Consider the following 17,505-nt stretch of genomic DNA (forward strand, 5'->3'; position numbering starts at 1 on the left):
ATTTGTCAAAGGGTTTACCTGATTTGTATTGGAGGAATAAAGAAAAACTTAAATTACTCTGTACAAATTGCAGTGAGAAGGGAAGCCTAGTGAGCCCCCACTCTATTGTTTGTGTTTTTTTCTTTTGAATGTTACCCCATCAGTGGAATGGAATTGCCACACCATCTCTAATCCCACTGAGGGAAAGGGAACACCAGCAAAACCTAATATTTCATCCTTAAGTCCAATGATACAACCATTCTAAACTATATTTTGACAGAAAACATAAGAATAGAGAATGTAAACAGGCCAATCAACCAGCACCAAATTTCACTTTTTCTCTTTCTCAAAACCTGTCCCCCTAATCTTTTTTCTTAAAGCAGTTCTATTTATTTTTGAGGGGGAGAACTAAATACTGAGGAACCATTGGGAGAAGCAGGTCTGCCTGGCAGAACTCAGTCAAGTCCAGTTTTGATAAGCATACTCTTGGCTCTGGTTGAAGATAGAGGTGGAGTATACCTCAGTACTGAGGTATTGCTAACACTGAGGTTTGCTACTATCCCTTTGCTACTGGTCGATGGTAATCCTAGAACTATTGAGCTCTTCTTGGTGCTAAGATCCTGGCTTTCAGAGTCACCCAACTTGTTAGGCTGCCATGCACACCTTTTCGAGTATATGCCAGGATCATAGAAATTCCCCTTTAACGCTGTGCCCTCATGTAGGACTGTCCCAGTTAAATAATATACAAAGTGACAGGAGTAATTGATAAGACCAGGGATGGGTAACTAAGGTACCATAGGTACCTCAGAATCTCTTGAGAATCTGAAATCTAGATTGATAAGACAGAATTACCTATGTCTGCATCTAGATCTATGTATACATTTCTATCCATCTATTTATCTATGTGCAGAGAGAGACTGGCTGTTTTCTCTATACTGGTAAATCATGTGGGATGGGCATCATTTGCCAGTTTTATGAATCAGAGACAGTAGGTGTGCAGAGATGAAAGAATAGAACAGCCAGGCCAAAATGAGCAGAAATGAAAGAGTGAGAGTTGGGTTAGCATTTCAGTTCCATTCCTGATATATCCTTACATTTGTCCCGTGTCTTTTCAATAACTTTCTCTTCACTATTTTAGCACACCCAGGTTGGCTTTTGTTGCTTAGAAACAAGGGAGTTGCTGCTTTCCATCTGGCTATGCAGAACTGTCCTTTCACCATATGACAGGCTGACTTCACCCCAGTCCTCTTCTCTCTGCACCAGTCCTGACCTTGCAGCCCAGGGGTAGTAAAGCAGAGAAAGGTGCCTAGTGAAGGCTCCCCTGCCTGTGTGATCTCTGTTGTCCCACTGGCTTCAGAGCTTTCCTGGAAGCTCTCTCAGGCAGCAGAGAAGGTGATCTTGTAATGGGTCTCTTCCAAGATCCATCTTCTCAGTGAATCATTAAGAGCACCAATGGCCAAGTGGGCTGACTCTGGCTGCAAAGCCCTTCCTAGCTGGGAAGGTGAGGGACAACAGTTTCATAGCAAACTTTACAGAGAACACAGCGGGGCTGAGGAGGGAATGACCCAAGAGGGGTATCATTCATGGCTCCTGGAGAAAATGTTGGGGTAGGAAGCCAAATGATGGCACAAAAGCATGTCAGAGCTGCACAGATCATCTGCTTCAACAACTTGATTTTATAGGTGGGGAAGGGAAACAGACATTTATTATGGGCCAGCCATGTGACAGACACACGAATCCCCAAGAACACTGTCATTTAGTATGATCCTCATTGAATAGATGGAAGAAACTGAGTGGTCAACTAATTTGATTAAGTGGTGAAGACAGGGTGGATTATGAGGCCATCTTACTTTGGAGGGCAAGGCCATAGTCACCCAGCTGGAAGAGACTGAGGACTGTCTCAAAATTCTCAGACCAGTGCTCTTCAAACCTCAGTACTCCACCTCCATCATATGTGTTTTTACACAGCTGGAATAGCATTGATTTTAGGTAAGGTAGGTAAGAGCCCAGCAAGGCAGCCTGAAATCTACTGCAGACAGGAAAACAAAGCAAGAGCCTAGGATTTCCATGGCAACTTTGGCTCCAGCATGGGCTGTGAGCAAGTCGACCTACTAATAACTCAGCACAGGCCAACTTAGGCTTTGATAGGAATTAAGACCCTAGAAGATGTGGGGATAAAGAAAAAGAAGTAATTGAAGAGGAAATAGAAGTTCCCAGACTTCTTGTTCTGGTTGTCTCACTTCCTAGCTGTTACCTTGGAGAAGGCAGTGATTCTGCATTTTCAGTTCCTCTGTAGTATCAAGGCAGGCACCCAGATGGGATAGTGGTCAGTGATGAGAGTCCTCAGGCAGCCATTGGGGCTAGATCACAAATGGGCCTCTTCCATCATGGGCCCTTGGCCTCAGGCAGTAATGCTTTCTGGGGAGAGGATAATGGACTTTTTAAAGTCTAAGCATAAGTGAGCACAGGGTACATGCCAGGGAGAAGAAAGAAGATGATTTGGGGTTGATGACAGGAGACCCAGCTGTGTGGTTCAGCTACACAGATGTGCCCTCAGTTCCCAGGGGAGACTGTTAGCTTAATGTGCCATGCAGATGTAAGGGGCATTCCATAAAGCAGTTCTGTAGTAAATGGGTCACGCTATATACTCAGGCAACACAAAAGACCTGAGTTGTACAGATGTTCCCTGTACCGAGGACATGGTCTACAGATGTTCACTGTGGACTGAAGAGCACAGACAAATCAGGAAGCTCTTAAGATTAGAAATAACAATGCATTATTTTGTTTTGAAAAGTATCAGAGTACAACAAATGTTTGCATTGTACACCATTTGCTGTCTGGCAACTGTCAAGGTGTTTGTTGAGTCCTGATGTTGTGACACGCCTGCAAGAGCTTTCATGGGCTTTAGGATCTCCCCTGCACACCTCTCTGGCACTTAGGGGGTCTACCGATTCCAGGCTCTAAGAATCCACTGGGGACTGCCTGTAACAGAGCCTGGGGCAAGATTACACAAGATGGTCCACAAACTCAGAGATCTAAATATTTAAATATTCCAAAGGAAGCTGAGAAAACTGTTACATAAGCTATTTTCTCTCCCCTTTTCTTAACAAATATACTTTCATAACAGCCTGGGAGGCCACTGTTGATTTAGGATGATCAGAGGTTCCTTGGTTTTGTTGGCCAGAACAGGAGAGCCAGTCCCTGGTCTCTGCCTATGACCCACTCCCATTCCCTTCAAATCCCTGGTTCCATCTTCAGCCATGTAGAGGCTTCATGTTCACATGTGAGGAGCTCAGTCTCTATCCACAATCCCACAAATAGCCACTGCTTGGCCACCCTCAGGCCCAGGAGGAGACCTGACCCACTATTGGAAGAATGGGCTTGAGGGGCCTGTGCTGGCCCTGGAAGCAGCATAGGGCCCTTTGGACATGAAGCTGAGGTTCCAGATACCTGGACTGTGTCTGCAAATAGGAGCATAGGTTTTGGGTAAAGACATGTCTTTGGTCACATGAGCTCCTTGCTCTGTGGGGAGGGACATGACTGGAAGGTAGTCAGAGCAGATGCTGGTCAGAGTGGAGCCTTTGCAGCAGAGGGCCCAGCAAAGGAGGTAGGTCCTCTCATTTGCCTCTAAAGGTGATTTTACCTTTTCTGACGGTTCCAGGCAGATGCCAAAGAGGCATATGTGTGTAGTACAGGTTGCTCTGAGCTTAAGATAAAGACAGGCCTTTGCAGGCACCATCCTCTAGAAGATTTTGCGACTTTCTTGCATTCCAGGATATCTCATTTTCTTCCTGCTTCCATGTGATTTCAGAACCATGATTCTTGCTGTGGTCACCTCACAAATGATCATGCCACTCTGGTGCAGGATCAGTCACTTTAAAAATATGATAGCTGCCCTAGCCGGTTTGGCTCAGTGGATAGAGCATCGGCCTGTGGACTGAAGGGTCCCAGGTTCGATTCCAGCCAAGGACACATGCCTGGGTTGCGGGCTCGATCACCAGAAGGGGACGTGCAGGAGGCAGCCAATCAGTTACTCTCTCTCATCATTGATGTTTCTCTCTCTCTATCCCTCTCCCTTCCTCTCTAAAATCAATAAAAATATTTTTTAAAAATATGAAAGCTACTCATTAACAAGTACTTTACACATGCCAAGGACTGTGCCAGATAATCTATGTACTTATCTTCCCGCTGGAAGAAGAAATGGGCTCAGAGCAGCATTGTTTAGGAACTTACTTCTGATGCCAAAAAGTGTGTAAGTGGCAAAGAACAAGGTTTACCTGACCCTAAAGCCTGTGACCTTCCTCCATGTCTCCCAGGATGAGAGGAAACACAACAGGTCCTTTGTCAAAAGTGTGAGTGTATGTGCCCAGTATACTCTTTATTGCATCCCAGGAAACATAACAATGGGGGCCCTAGGCCGTTCCCAATACCCAATGTAGCAGGAAGGGGGAGATGCACTGTTCAGATTCCCAGGTACACTGTGTGTGCTTTAGCTGACAGCATTAACTTCTCCAGAGTCCTCCAAAGCATAAGCTCTTTCCAGCTCCCTGGAAGAACCTCAACCAATGAATGACCACAAACAAGTGATAGCTAAGACACATCCTTTTTAGGGTGGGCTTCAGCAAAAGATGGTATAATGGAACTCTTTTGCTGGGTAACAGCAATCTTTGATCCAGAACACAGAACTTCCATCCTTTTGGCATCACAGTCTAATGGCAACCCCTGCCCCATCCTGCTTCTGTCTCTTTCCTATCACATGTCACTCTCCAATAATCTTTTTGTACTCCCAACTGTCTCAGCATCTGCTTCCTGGAAAATCCAACCCTCAATGTCCTCCTGGAGCTCCAAGTTTCCAGACAACCAAAGCAAACAATTTACAACGCCAGTCTGCTGGCACAGAATGCCCCAAGGACAGGGGTAATAGTGTGCTTTTCTTTTTTGCATTAGCCCTCGCACCCAAAAGAGTAAAGGCACACAGTGTTGGGTATAGAGTTCAGCAAATAATTGTTGAAAAAAATGAATGAAATCCAAATCTCTGCATTTGTTTCCACTGGGATTGGCTGGGCCTACACTAATGCTTCTTGTATTTCCTTCATTACCTTTTCCTTCCCCCAAACCAACATCCTTTCCCTCTCTTTCTCTCCTTCCTCAATTACTGAGAATTTATGCCAGGCACAATGCTCCATGCTCAGAACCACCTTCTGCAGTGGCTCCAAACCACCTTGCCATCTCCCTTTAGCTCCTCTTCCTCCTCAGCTTTCTCAACAAGCCAGGCTCCATTTTCAGCACCATTTCCACTTGTCAGGGGTAAATACTGATGCCCTTGGGGATCTACTTCTCATCTGTCCCCAGAGCAGGCATTTCCAAAGAGTGGCCTAAGGAACACTTGCCTAACAAGGTGTTTGTTTGTTTGTTTGTTTTGTCTTGTAGGTGTCAGATACCCTATTTGGTGTTCTGTTTATATTATCTTTACTTTTTTAAATCCTCTCCCAAGGATATTTTTTTAATTGATTTTAGAGAGAGAGGGAGAGAGGGAGGGAGAGATAAACATAGATGTGAGAAAGAAACATTAATTGGTTGCCTCCTGTATATGCATCAATCTTGGATCAAACCTGCAACCTAGGTATGTGCTCTGGCTGGGTGTACGGGATGATGTTCCCATACAGGATTACACGCCAACCAACTGAGCATCTGTCTAGGAATATATTATCCTTATTTTTTTGAGATAAAATGTACATAACAAAAAACTTACTATTTTAACCATTTTTAAAAAATATTTTTTTATTTATTTCATAGAGGAAGGAAGAGGGAGAGAGAGATAGAAACTTCAATGATGAGAAAGAATCACTGACTGGATGCTTCCTGCATGCCCCCTACTGGGGATCAAGTCCACAAGTTGGACATGTGACCTGACTGGGAACTGAGCCATGACCTCCTAATTCATAGGTCAACGCTCAACCACTGAGCAACACCAGCCAGGCTATTTTAACCATTTTTTAAAAAAATCTTTATTGTTCAAATTATTATAGTTGTTCCTCTTTGTACCCCCCATAGCTCCCCTCCACCCGGTTCCCACCCCACCCTCTGCCCTAAACCTCCTACCACTGTCTTCATCCATAGGTGTACGATTTTTGTCCAGTCTCTTCCCGCACCTCCCACACTCCTTTCCCCCTGGAGAATAGTCAGTCAACTCCCTTTCTATGCCCCTGATTCTATTATATTCACCAGTTTATTCTGTTCATCAGATATTTTATTCATTTGATTTTTAGATTCACTTGTTGATAGATGTGTATTTGTTGTTCATAATTTGTATCTTTACCTTTTTCTTATTCTTCCTCTTCTTAAAGGATACCTTTCAGCATTTCATATAATACTGGTTTGGTGGTGATGAACTCCTTTAGCTTTTTCTTATCTGTGAAGCTCTTTATCTGACCTTCAATTCTGAATGATAGCTTTGCTGGATAAAGTAATCTTGGTTGTAGGTTTTTGCTATTCAACACTTTGAATATTTCTTGCCACTCCCTTCTGGCCTGCAGAGTTTCTGTTGAGAAATCAGCTGACAGTAGTATGGGTATTCCCTTGTAGGTAACTGAGTTTCTTTCTCTTGCCGCTTTTAAGATTCTCTCTTTGTCTTTTGCTCTTGGCATTTTAATTATGATGTGTCTTGGTGTGGTCCTCTTTGGATTCCTTTTGTTTGGGGTTTTCTGTGCTTCCTGGACTTGTAAGTCTATTTCTTTCACCAGGTAGGGGAAGTTTTCTGTCATTATTTCTTCAAATAGGTTTTCAATATCTTGCCCTCTCTCTCTCTTCTTCTGGCACCCCCATAATCTGAATGTTGGTACGCTTGAAGTTGTCCCAGAGGCTCCTTACATTATCTTCATATTTTTGGATTCTTTTTGCTTTTCCAGTTGGGTGTTTTTTGCTTCTTCGTATTTCAAATCTTTGACTTGATTCTTGTGATCCTCTAGTCTGCTGTTGGAACTCTGTATAATAGTCTTTATTTCAGTCAGTGTATGCTTAATTTCTAGTTGGTCCTTTTTCATAACCTCGAGGGTCTCACTAGATTTCTTGAAGGTCTCACGAAATTTATCGGCTGTTTCTAGAAAATTCTTGAAAAACCTTATAACCGTGGTTTTGAACTCTATATCCAGTAGTTTGCTTTCCTCTATTTCTGTCATTTGTGACCTGTTTCTTTGTCTCCACATTTTTTATGCTTCCCTGTGTTGATAGAGTGGCTTTCTGTGCTAGGTGTCCTCTAGGGCCCAGTGGCTCAGCCTCCCCAATTACCTGAGGAGGACACTCTTGGTGCACTGCTTTGTGGGCTTTGTGCACAGTCTTGTTGTAGTTAAGCACTGACTGTTGTAGGTATCACTGGGAGGAACTGACCTCCAGGCCAATTGGCTGTGAGAATCAGCTGTGTCTGCAGTGGGAGAACTTCTGTGCTGGAGACACCCTTCTGGGGCAAAACTTGCTTCAGTGGGGCTTTGGTGCTCACTGAGCCTGCCCCTTGAGTGTGTGTCCCTTATGGATCAGAGGAGTTGTAATCTGGAAGGTCCCACTCTGACCACTGGGTACAATGGCTCTTGGATCTCTAAGGAGGTGCTAATTTAGCCTCTGCCTGATGCTACCCAGCAGGAGCTATGGAGAGATCTGCAGATTCCTCTTCTTTGTTTGGGGTGGAGGTGCCCAGATATAGGCCCAGCTATGAAGCAATGCAAGCTGCTGTGGGGCCTTGGGCCTTATTTTGCAAGTTCTGGGTCTCTCTGGCCCAGCTGCAGTTTGCTAGCTAATTTTCAGATTGCAAAGGGCCAGGCCTTTCATATGCAAAAGCCTCTGCACACAGCTTGGGTGGGGCGGGGTCTCAGGGAATCAACAGGGCGGAGCAAGCAGCTATGGCTGCTCCTCAGTCCTACCCTAAGAGGCCCCGAGTCTCAGTGTCTGGGTAATCGCTGCAATCACATCTAAAAGAAAGCCGCCCTCGAGTTCTAGCCAATGCCAGACAGTCTAGTTTCTCCCCGTACGAATCTGGGTCCCCAGAGACTCGCCCAGAATTGGAGTTCAGAGCAGTCGGGAGCTTGAGACTCCCTCCCAATTGAAAAAGACCACTTTGTCCTCAGTTGCCAGCCCTTTCCGCGTGTGTCTCCGTACCTCTGCATTTTACTTCCGCACCTCCTCTGAGTCTCAGTGTGCTTTTCTCTTTCCTTCTAGTTGTAGAATTTCCACTCAGCCAGCCTTCCTGTGGTTCTGGATGATGTTCTTTCTGTTGTATTTTTGAAGTGGTTGTGTGAGGCAGCAATTTCCAGTGTTTACCTATGCCGCCATCTTGGTTTCCCTATTTTAACCATTTTTAATTGTATAGTTTAGTGACATTACTTAAGTACATTCACAATGTTATACAACCACTACTACTATCCATCCACAGAATTATCTCATCATCCCAAAAAGAAACTCTGTATCCATTAATCAATAACTTCCCATTCCCTCCTCCCTCAGGCCTTGGTAGCCTCTATTTTACTTTCTGTCTCCATGACTTGGCCTATTTTAGGTAGCATGTGGAAGTGGAATCATACAATATTTGTCTTTTTGTGTCTGGCTTATTTCACTTAATATTTTAAAGATCCATCCATGTTGCCGCATGTGTCAGAATTTCCTTCCTAAGGCTGAATAATATCCAATGTATGTGTAAACCATACTTTGTTTATCCATTCATTAGTTGATGAATATTTGGGTTGTTTTATAGGTTAGCTATTGTGGATAATGCTGTTAGGAATACTGTTGTACATCTTTTTTTAGTCCTTGTTTCCATTCTTTTGAGTAATATACCTAAGAGAGGATATGCTGGATTACATGATAATTATATTTTTAATTTTTTGCGGACATGCCAAATTCTCTTCCACAGAGCTAACATAGCATTTTTTGGAAAAAGGGTTCCATAGTCAAGAGACTTCATCCTGGAACTCCTTCTCAGAGAGTCATAATATACCTTAGAAAACATAGTAAAGGCTTTGATAGGTCCTGAAGTAAAGAATCTGTGTAACTTTGACCCATCATTCTCTAATTAATTTGACAGTGGAACCCTGTTTTTACAGAGTAACTGGTAACATGACATCTGTTGCTGGACTGGGAAACAACGCCCTCAGCTCTCAGGCAGATGCAGGAAGGACTGGGGATTAGGAGAGAGAACCACTATTCAGAGCCCAGAGACAGGACCACGTCTAACTCTCCAACCAGTCTATTGCGCTTTCTCCTGATGGCTCTGCATTTGCCTGGCCCATCCTTCCTGTACTTCTTCGCTTCTTAAAGATTATTTTAACTGTCAGGACTAGCTCAGGCATCCAACCTACCCTCAAGAAACTCCGACGCTGAGCTTGTCTCCCCAGGCAGGGAGTGAGTGGAAATACCTCTTCCGCTTAGGCTTAGCTTTTATTATACTGCGTTGCCCTATTAAATGTTTGGCCTTCTCCACTATATGGGGGTAGGAGGGAGGAATACTGGTGGTGTCAAGTTTAGTTTGTATAAACAACCATCTGGAGAGCTTATTAAAAATGCAGATGCCTCTGTGTTACTCCTAAAAATTCCAGCTTAGTTGCTCTGAGGTGTACATTCAATAGCTTTAGAATGTGCTTTTTTTTAAAAAAATATATTTTATTGATTTTTTACAGAGAGGAAGGGAGAGAGATAGGGAGTTAGAAACATCGATGAGAGAGAAACATCGATCAGCTGCCTCCTGCACACCCCCTACTGGGGATGTGCCCACAACCCAGGTACATGCCCTTGACTGGAATCAAACCTGGGACCCATCAGTCCGCAAGCCGGCGCTCTATCCACTGAGCCAAACCGGTTTCGGCTAGAATGTGCATTTTTAAGAAGTACCTGAGGCAATATTCTCAGGCACTTGATATTCGGAATCTCCCAGTTGTTAGCTCTGTGAGGATAAGAATGACTTCTACCTGTCTATTTTACACAATAAATGTTGAAGGAGTAAATGAATGAACAAATGAATGAATGAAATTATGCCAGTTTCCTCCTCTGTAAAATGATGAGGTTGGATATTCTCTAAGCTTTCTGTTGGTGAAACTGCTCTTTATAAAGTTCAGGTTATTTGACCCAAGCCACTGTGTTCCCAGCCACTTTAAGATTAGAACCATACACAATACACAAACAGATGCACATGAAACCACAAGGGAGACCACGGAAGAGGATTTAGTTCATGCTATGACTTAGCAAATCTCTCAGAGCTTGTGAATAACCATATTTTGAAACTGTCACTGTTATCACAAGGCAGACATACAAAGAGAGGCATACACTTGTGCCCCATGTGAATCCAGTCTCATTCTCTGAGTAGCTGAAAGGCAGCACTGTCAGGGCTGACAAACCCTCAAGTTAGGGAATTGGGAACTAGGCATGATGGGAAGAAAACCAGGGTCCAGAGAAGATGCTGGAGTGTGAAGCAGCTCTCCTGCTGGGTGGAAGGGGTACAGACTCAGTCCACGTCCCTTGACTCTGCTCCATTTCTCAGTGGAGTCTTTGAACATAAAACCCTGAATCTCGGTGCCCTTAGAACACTGCAGGTTTTGAGGGTAAGCTCTGGCTTTTCACAAGAGCTATGGCCTGAGAAAAATGAAGTCTCCCACAACTTACAACCCCTCAGCATTTCAGAGGCAAAGGTTGGCTATGGCTGCCAAGATCTAGCAAATATTTGGTTAGCTTGGAAAGAATGGGTGCTCATTTTCCAATTCTCACAGATTTTCTCTAAGCCCAGCTCCTTTTATTAAAAACCTCAAATCCAGAGATACAATCGAATGGCACTTGAGGCTCTGAGCATTCATCTGTATCCCCGGGAAGCAGAACCCAGCATCTACACAAAGAAAAGCTTAATCAACAGAACTCACGCATTCCCTCCAGGAGCAGGGCCCAGCGGAGCAGAAGAATCATCAGAGGGGCTCCTGACTGCATTTTCCTTGGGTGGATGTTTATGGGAAAGACCAGGGGTTGCTCCTTCCCTTGACTAGGCTCAGCCCACTGCGGCCCATGGGATAAATCCCACCCCCTGCCTTTTTGGTTTGTTCCTGCCCAGAATGTGAATTAAGGTTTTGTGTGTGTGTGTGTGTGTTTTTTTAAATAGAAAAATATCGAAATAAGAAAAATATTTCAAGAAATCTGAAAATTATGGTTAATTCACATGTGTGTCCCTAAAGGAAGTTTGGACAGAAAGTGAAGTAAGGTGTTTGTGCAGTGGTTCTCAACCTTGGCTGCACATTAGAATCACCTGGAAATCTTGTTAAAATCCTGATTTCCGGGCCTCATCCTCCAGAAATTCTGTTTCTTTGTTATGAGGTGGGGCCACAACATTAGTAACAAAGAAACATAATTTCCGGAGGATGAGGCCCGGAAATCAGGATTTTAAAAAGATTCCCAGGTGATTCTAATGTGCGGCCAAGGTTGAGAACCACTGTGTGTGTGTGTTTCCGCTGTGAGCCGCGATGGCAGCGCTGAGCAGCTGAGACAGACCACGTGGCCCTCCAAGGCCTGGCATCTGTCCTCCCTGGCCCTCGGCAGGGAAAGTCTGTAGCCCCTGGAGTAGGGGATGTAAGATTTATTCGTCACCGATATTTGTACAAAAAGTATCAAACACATACACAGTCACAGTTAAATCGTTATAAAGCAAACACCAGTATAACGCATCGTGGGGGTCAGGAAATGAGAGACTGCTGGCCATCACCTCCGAGTCCTCCACGTGTCCTTCCTTCCTGAACACAGTTCCTCAGTGTCCCCCACCCCCCAACCCCCACCCCCCGCCCCCGGACCTTTTGATAATGTCTTCCCTGTGGTTCTTTATACTTTCCCACCTAAACGCCATGCAGCAAGGCCGCTTTACCCACAGGAAACAGGTTGCAAGACCCCCAGACCATGCCTAAAACCACGGCTCAGACCACATACGCTGCTTTTTCCCTACACATCCGTGCCTGTGATAGAGTTTCATTTGTAAATTAAGCACAGTAAGGTAGTAGCTACTACTAATAAGATGGGGCGTCGTAACGAAATCCTGCAGGAAGAGCTCTGTGATGTGCTCGCTCTCCCTAAACGTCGTGTTTAGACTCACCTTCCCATGATGACCTGAGATCATACGCCGGGGGTTCAAGACCTGAGGACGCCCATCCAGCACCGCGCGCTTCTCTGTGGCACATCCCGCCGCCAGCATCGCGACCCATGGGCTTTGGCGCCATTACTGAGTAAAGTGACGGTTACCTGAACGCCAACACGGCGGTGCCTGGACTGTCTGGTCAGTAAGATGGAGACTCTTGCCTGACGTGAGGCCTGAGGGCGCGTAAGGGACGTAATTCACGTCAGAGCGAGATATCGCGAGATTTCCGCACGCTGCTCAGAACAGCGTGCAACTTAAACCACGAACCATCTCCCCCCCCCCCCCCCCCCCGCCGCCCACATCCCAGGGATGGGAGCTGAGGAAGGAAGGTCATCACAGCAGGTGGGTCGGGTGGCCTTCCAAAGCTTGCAAAGTGAACAGGGAAATGGCCATTGCCCCTTTCTCTTTCAGAAAAACCAGGGGACTTCAAAGGTCAGTTTGAAGCTGATGCTTGTGTCTTTCTCTACAGGGCTTTAGAAAAACTGGACAGAAAACGCCCACCCCACCAATGGCCAGCACGCTGAAACCCCATCACCTGGAGGTCCAAGCACTTGAGGCATTTCTGAAGCATGATGTAGCACTACACTGAAAAGACACAAATAAACCCCAAACCCTGGCGCACATTTATCCAGTTTGTGAAGCGGATTAATAGAATAACCAATAAAACATGTATAAAAGCTTTAATTAAATCTGATGAAATAAAACTTCATGTTTTATTTATGGACACTCCCAACATGTAAAGGATTCAGGGACACATTCATTTTTACTGCCATTCCGTCCTCATATCTATAATTAAATCCAGGCTGCAGCTCTGGCCCAGAGCAATGCAGCATTTTAAAGCTGGCCTTGGACACGCCCTCTCCCACCAGCTGCTTTTAATTATAATTACCATCTCAATATAAAGGAGGCTGATGGTAAAACAAAACAAAAATAATAAAACAAACAAACAAAAAGCAGTTGTTGCCATTGTGTTTTGGAATGACATGCTGAGGGAGGGTTTCAAGCGGTGGGCATAGCCTCCATTTCCAGTTTTATTCGGTACCAAGTGCACAAAACCTTCATTTTACTTTTGACATAAAAAAGGACTTCATGAAACAAGACAAAATAACTTATGATTATATGAAACATAACTGTGACAAATCACAAAACTATACATATTAATAGAAAAAAAGTGTACCTAATTCTTTAAAAGATTTATGACAATAAGCACCAGATGTGCCCTTAGAGTAAGATCGGCCCCATATCCAGTATGATATATGCAGTTCATTTCTCTATGTGAGTGTATATAACTATATACAAGAGTCTGTGTGATTTATGGAAAACAGATTTCCACTTTTTCCCCCCAAAGTGCTGTATGTCAGCAACATTACACAGGATGCTCTGCTGTCCGTACAAAATAAATCTCTTCTTTTTTACACTCACTATTTCTCCAATGAGTGGTGTGACGTTTTTGCTTTATACGTTGCAAAAAAAAAAAAAAAAAAGTAACCGCAGAAATTCCACACCACCAACAAAAAGTGCCATTAAAAAACGCTGCTATAAAATGACATGGTCAAACAGTCCAATAAAACACCAAATAATTAAATTGTCTACAATCACTATTCCCAATACTTTGAGGCAACTGAAACAGTCGAGGTTCCTGGATAGGGAGATGAACATTTACCTCCATTCTGGTGCATGAATGTGCTTAACAGCTGGAAATGTGAAAGCTCCAGAACAAACCAACACTCAGTTCCACCAGTGGACACTGCTGAGAGCCACTGAAGACCTACTATCCGTTTTAAAATAGCCTATGTAATTTGGGGGAGACATGGGAAAAGGACCCCACCGGATAGTAAATATTTAAATAATACTTAACAGCTTATCCAAGGCTGAATTACAACTGACACTTTGATGCAGTCCCTTTAGGGAATGAAGACAATGCAGCAAATTAAATGACTCTAGGCATACTGATTTCTTCTTTTTATGTAAGAGGCTAATTAGCTTTGGGCTGCATGTATTTTCCTAGGCACTGGTTTTTACTAAAAAAAAAAAGGGTAATGACAATCTCTGTTTGGATGTTAATGAAAATGGTTACATGTCAAGACTAAAAAGGTCAAGAAGTGGAAGGTAGTAAATTTTTGAACATTCCATTTTTACTGCTACGAACATTATAATGAAAGCATATATAAATCCTGTGCAATGTGAAAGCAAGCAAGAAACACATTTTAAGGTCAGATGTGATTCTGGGATCTAAGGACAGAATGCGGAGTCTAGCCAGAACCTGAGTGTCCTGTCCTGAGGCCATAAGCTCAGACCTGCACCATCAGGAAACACAGAGGGTCCTGGAAGGGCTCTCAGCACTGCAGGCAGCCTGGGCCTGCTTACTGCATGCCCTCTGCTAACAGGAATGCCTCCTGAGGGGCCGGCCCAATTTCTACTGAGGAAAGAGGCCCTACAGGTGTTACTGCAGCCTGGCTCGCCCTGGCTCCATCCAGCCACAGTGAAGCATGAGAGGGGCAGGACCACCCTGAAGCCACGGTGAGACAGACTGGCATAGGAGCATCCCCTCCAGCCAAAGAAGATGGCATCCATGGTTTCTGAGGCTCAGCTTCCGGCTTTGTCTTCCTTCCCCGTTTCAACTTTAACTTATATAAAGCCACAGGCAGGGGTGACAACATCAGCTGCAATAACCACCTTGCCTTTCAAATCTTTTTCCTCCTCATCACAAAAATATGTATTTTGAGTTCCTCATAAAGGCTTCAATATTAAGAATGAATAGACTGTCTCTCTGAGAAGCTTCCCTTTCTTTCCAGAGTGTGACAAAGGACACAGGAGGGATGCCAGTGTTAGGATGCGTGTGTCCTTGCTTCAGCCAAGGGACACAACCCACCAAGTCTGCAAGGAGGAGGATACTTGCCCTGCAGTCTGAGGGCTCATCTGGAAAGGGAGCCCAACAGGCATCTTCTCATTAAGTAGAACAGGCATTTCTCAAGTGAATAACCTGTCTGCAGAGTTAGGCATCTGCCCGATGGCTTTTCTCAGATCAGAGCTCATTGGTCAGAGAACTAGACTGACCAGGTGCACTGTGAAAACAGACCCATGCTTGGTGCTGTACTCAACTCATCCTACCACATGTTTGAATGAAGTCCAACAGCAGGCCGAATACTATTGACTGCGCAGCTGGACTGGGAGGACCCACCTGTCAGGATACACCTGTCCCCAGGTCCCAAGTCTGATACCACACTGTGTACTTATCTCACTGAAGATTGTAATTATTTCTGTTTGACAAACAGCATTGTTTCTTTGTTGTTCAGAAAACATTTTTTAAAAGAGAAAAAAGAAAGCATGAAATGTGACAGTACTGAAATATCCAAATTTACTGGGTATCTGGGACTGGGCTGATGATTATAGCCTAGGCCATCAGACTCAGGATCTTTGTAAAGCTTTGTAAAGGTGCCACAGGAAATGGCTTCCTCTTCAGGCTTCATATCAAATGGCAAAGTGCCCTCAAACCAGAGTTTCAGAAAAAAAGGTTGCCTTCTTCTGCCCACCTTTCCAGAACTGTCTCCTTAACCTTCCTGTGGCCAGACCTTGCTAACAGTTGATGGTCAGATAATGATGGTGGTGGGCATGTCTGAACCACAGTCAGGGAGAGGGTGAGAACAATGCAAATAGAGAGAGAGAAGCACAGGGGAGAGACAGACAGATGGCAGATATCCTGAGGGAGGAGGGCAAAGGCTGTGCAAAGTAACGACATAGGGCATCTCTAGTTTGGTTTTCTGAGAAAACCTAGGGACATAACTCAGTGAGTCCCTGTGCTCACATCTAGCATGTCTCTGGGCAGAGCACCAGAGCAGAAGCAATGGGTGAACCAGTCGTGTGACCTTTTACTTTGAACAAGGTCTCTGAGGTGGAGCTGGGTTGCCGAACAGCTAACCTGCTAGGGTTCCTGCTACAGCACTGGGAAGAGGGTGTGCTCACCCTGTTTCCCTCAGGTAGCCGTTGCTATATACAAAACTAACATTCCAGGAGTGCTCACAGGTGCTGTGAGGTGTGGCCAGGCAGAGCCACATAGCTGTGGCAAAATGTATGTAGTTGGGGTGATTAAAATAGTTTGCATCCAAAGAACAGACTTCTAAATATTTTTTTTTTCCTTTTAAAGTAGATGTAAATTACAAGTCTTTAAAATGAAGCAACTAAGGTTTTTGGAATATAAAACAAGTTGTAGTGCCTTTCAAGGGCCTGTACTTAACAGAACCTCCTCACTTTGCCTTTGAAGAAACACTGAAAAGCAATTGGTTAGCGTGGGGATATCGAAGAGGAGAGGAAGAGAGGCAGCCAACTCACTGGAAGGCTGGCTGATGCTGAGCCCTGGGGATCCCCCTGTGCTGCAAGTCTGGGGTTCCTGTGTGCCTGGCTAAGCGTTGGCCAGCAGTGAGTGAGAGGAGCATGGGGGTGGGGGGCACTTCTCTGTGTTTCTGGCAATTTGCATTGTCCTTCTCTATTTAGGGTTTTCAGAGAGGGCAGTCCCCAAACTACATTTTCACATGCACATCACTTCATCTGTGTCCTCTGAGGGTTGACAGCCAGGAGGAAACAGGTATCTGGGAGAGAAAGAGTCTAAATTCCCTTTGAAAAGACAATCCTGCTGGTCACCAGCAAACCCAGAGAGAACAAGGAGCAAATAAAAACATTTCCATAAAGCCTAGCTCTGACCATCAGCCCTGCCTTCCAGGGCACATCTGTGACTTCGCAGACACCACTGACTCGGTCGCCACCCTTTCCATGCAGTCTGTGAGGGTATGAACACAATAGGTGGCAAGCAACAAAAAGTTCCGGATGCCAGTGGTAGTGGAGGCCAGTGGAGCGGTAGCTGTTACCCTTCAGTGTAGACAGAGGAGAGCTGGCTAGGACAGCGGTCCACAGCACTGATCTGCAAGAATGTGGTGTCTTCAGGCCCACTGCGAAGAGACTCTCCGAAGAGGCTTGAGGAACCCGAAGGCAAATCGTACACTGGAAGAGAAGAAACACAAGAGTCAACACCTGCCTCACCTCGCCACACCCACCGGGGTCCAATGAGCGACCGTGCTGACCTAGCCCCATTAGCAGGTCTCTGTCCTCAGGCACCTAGGTGGAAGAGAAGTCTGGGGTGCAGACAGATGGCCAATATAAGTCTTGGCACAAAGTATGAGCCGAGTATTAGTAAAAGTGAAGTGTTCTGGGGAAGGGTGAGGGTGGTCTCAAAAAAAGGTAATCTTAAAGTTGAGTCAAGGATGGGATTCTTACAGGAGGGGAGGTTTTAAAAAAATAACATTCCAGAAGGAGGAAACAGGAAGCAAAGAGAGAGAGGGAGGGAAATGTGGGGCCAAGTGTGGTGGCAAAGCTGAGATGCAGAACAT

General features: G+C 44.9%; 1 protein-coding gene across 2 annotated transcripts in view; it reads right to left on the reverse strand.

The window, feature by feature from the left end:
- Positions 1-12,617: 12,617 nt before the first annotated feature.
- Positions 12,618-17,505, reverse strand: part of GLIS3 (GLIS family zinc finger 3) — a 451,227-nt gene continuing 446,339 nt past the window's right edge. The window contains exon 11 of one of the 2 annotated variants that reach the window (XM_036331014.1): positions 12,618-17,119. In XM_036331014.1, the coding sequence (XP_036186907.1) occupies positions 16,983-17,119 (137 nt within the window). In that variant the 3' untranslated portion in view covers positions 12,618-16,982. The remainder of the gene's footprint in view (positions 17,120-17,505) is intronic. The other variant, XM_036331015.1, reaches the window with a different exon arrangement.

The sequence above is a fragment of the Myotis myotis genome, unplaced genomic scaffold (assembly GCF_014108235.1).
Source record: "Myotis myotis isolate mMyoMyo1 unplaced genomic scaffold, mMyoMyo1.p scaffold_m19_p_12, whole genome shotgun sequence".
NCBI lineage: Eukaryota > Metazoa > Chordata > Mammalia > Chiroptera > Vespertilionidae > Myotis > Myotis myotis.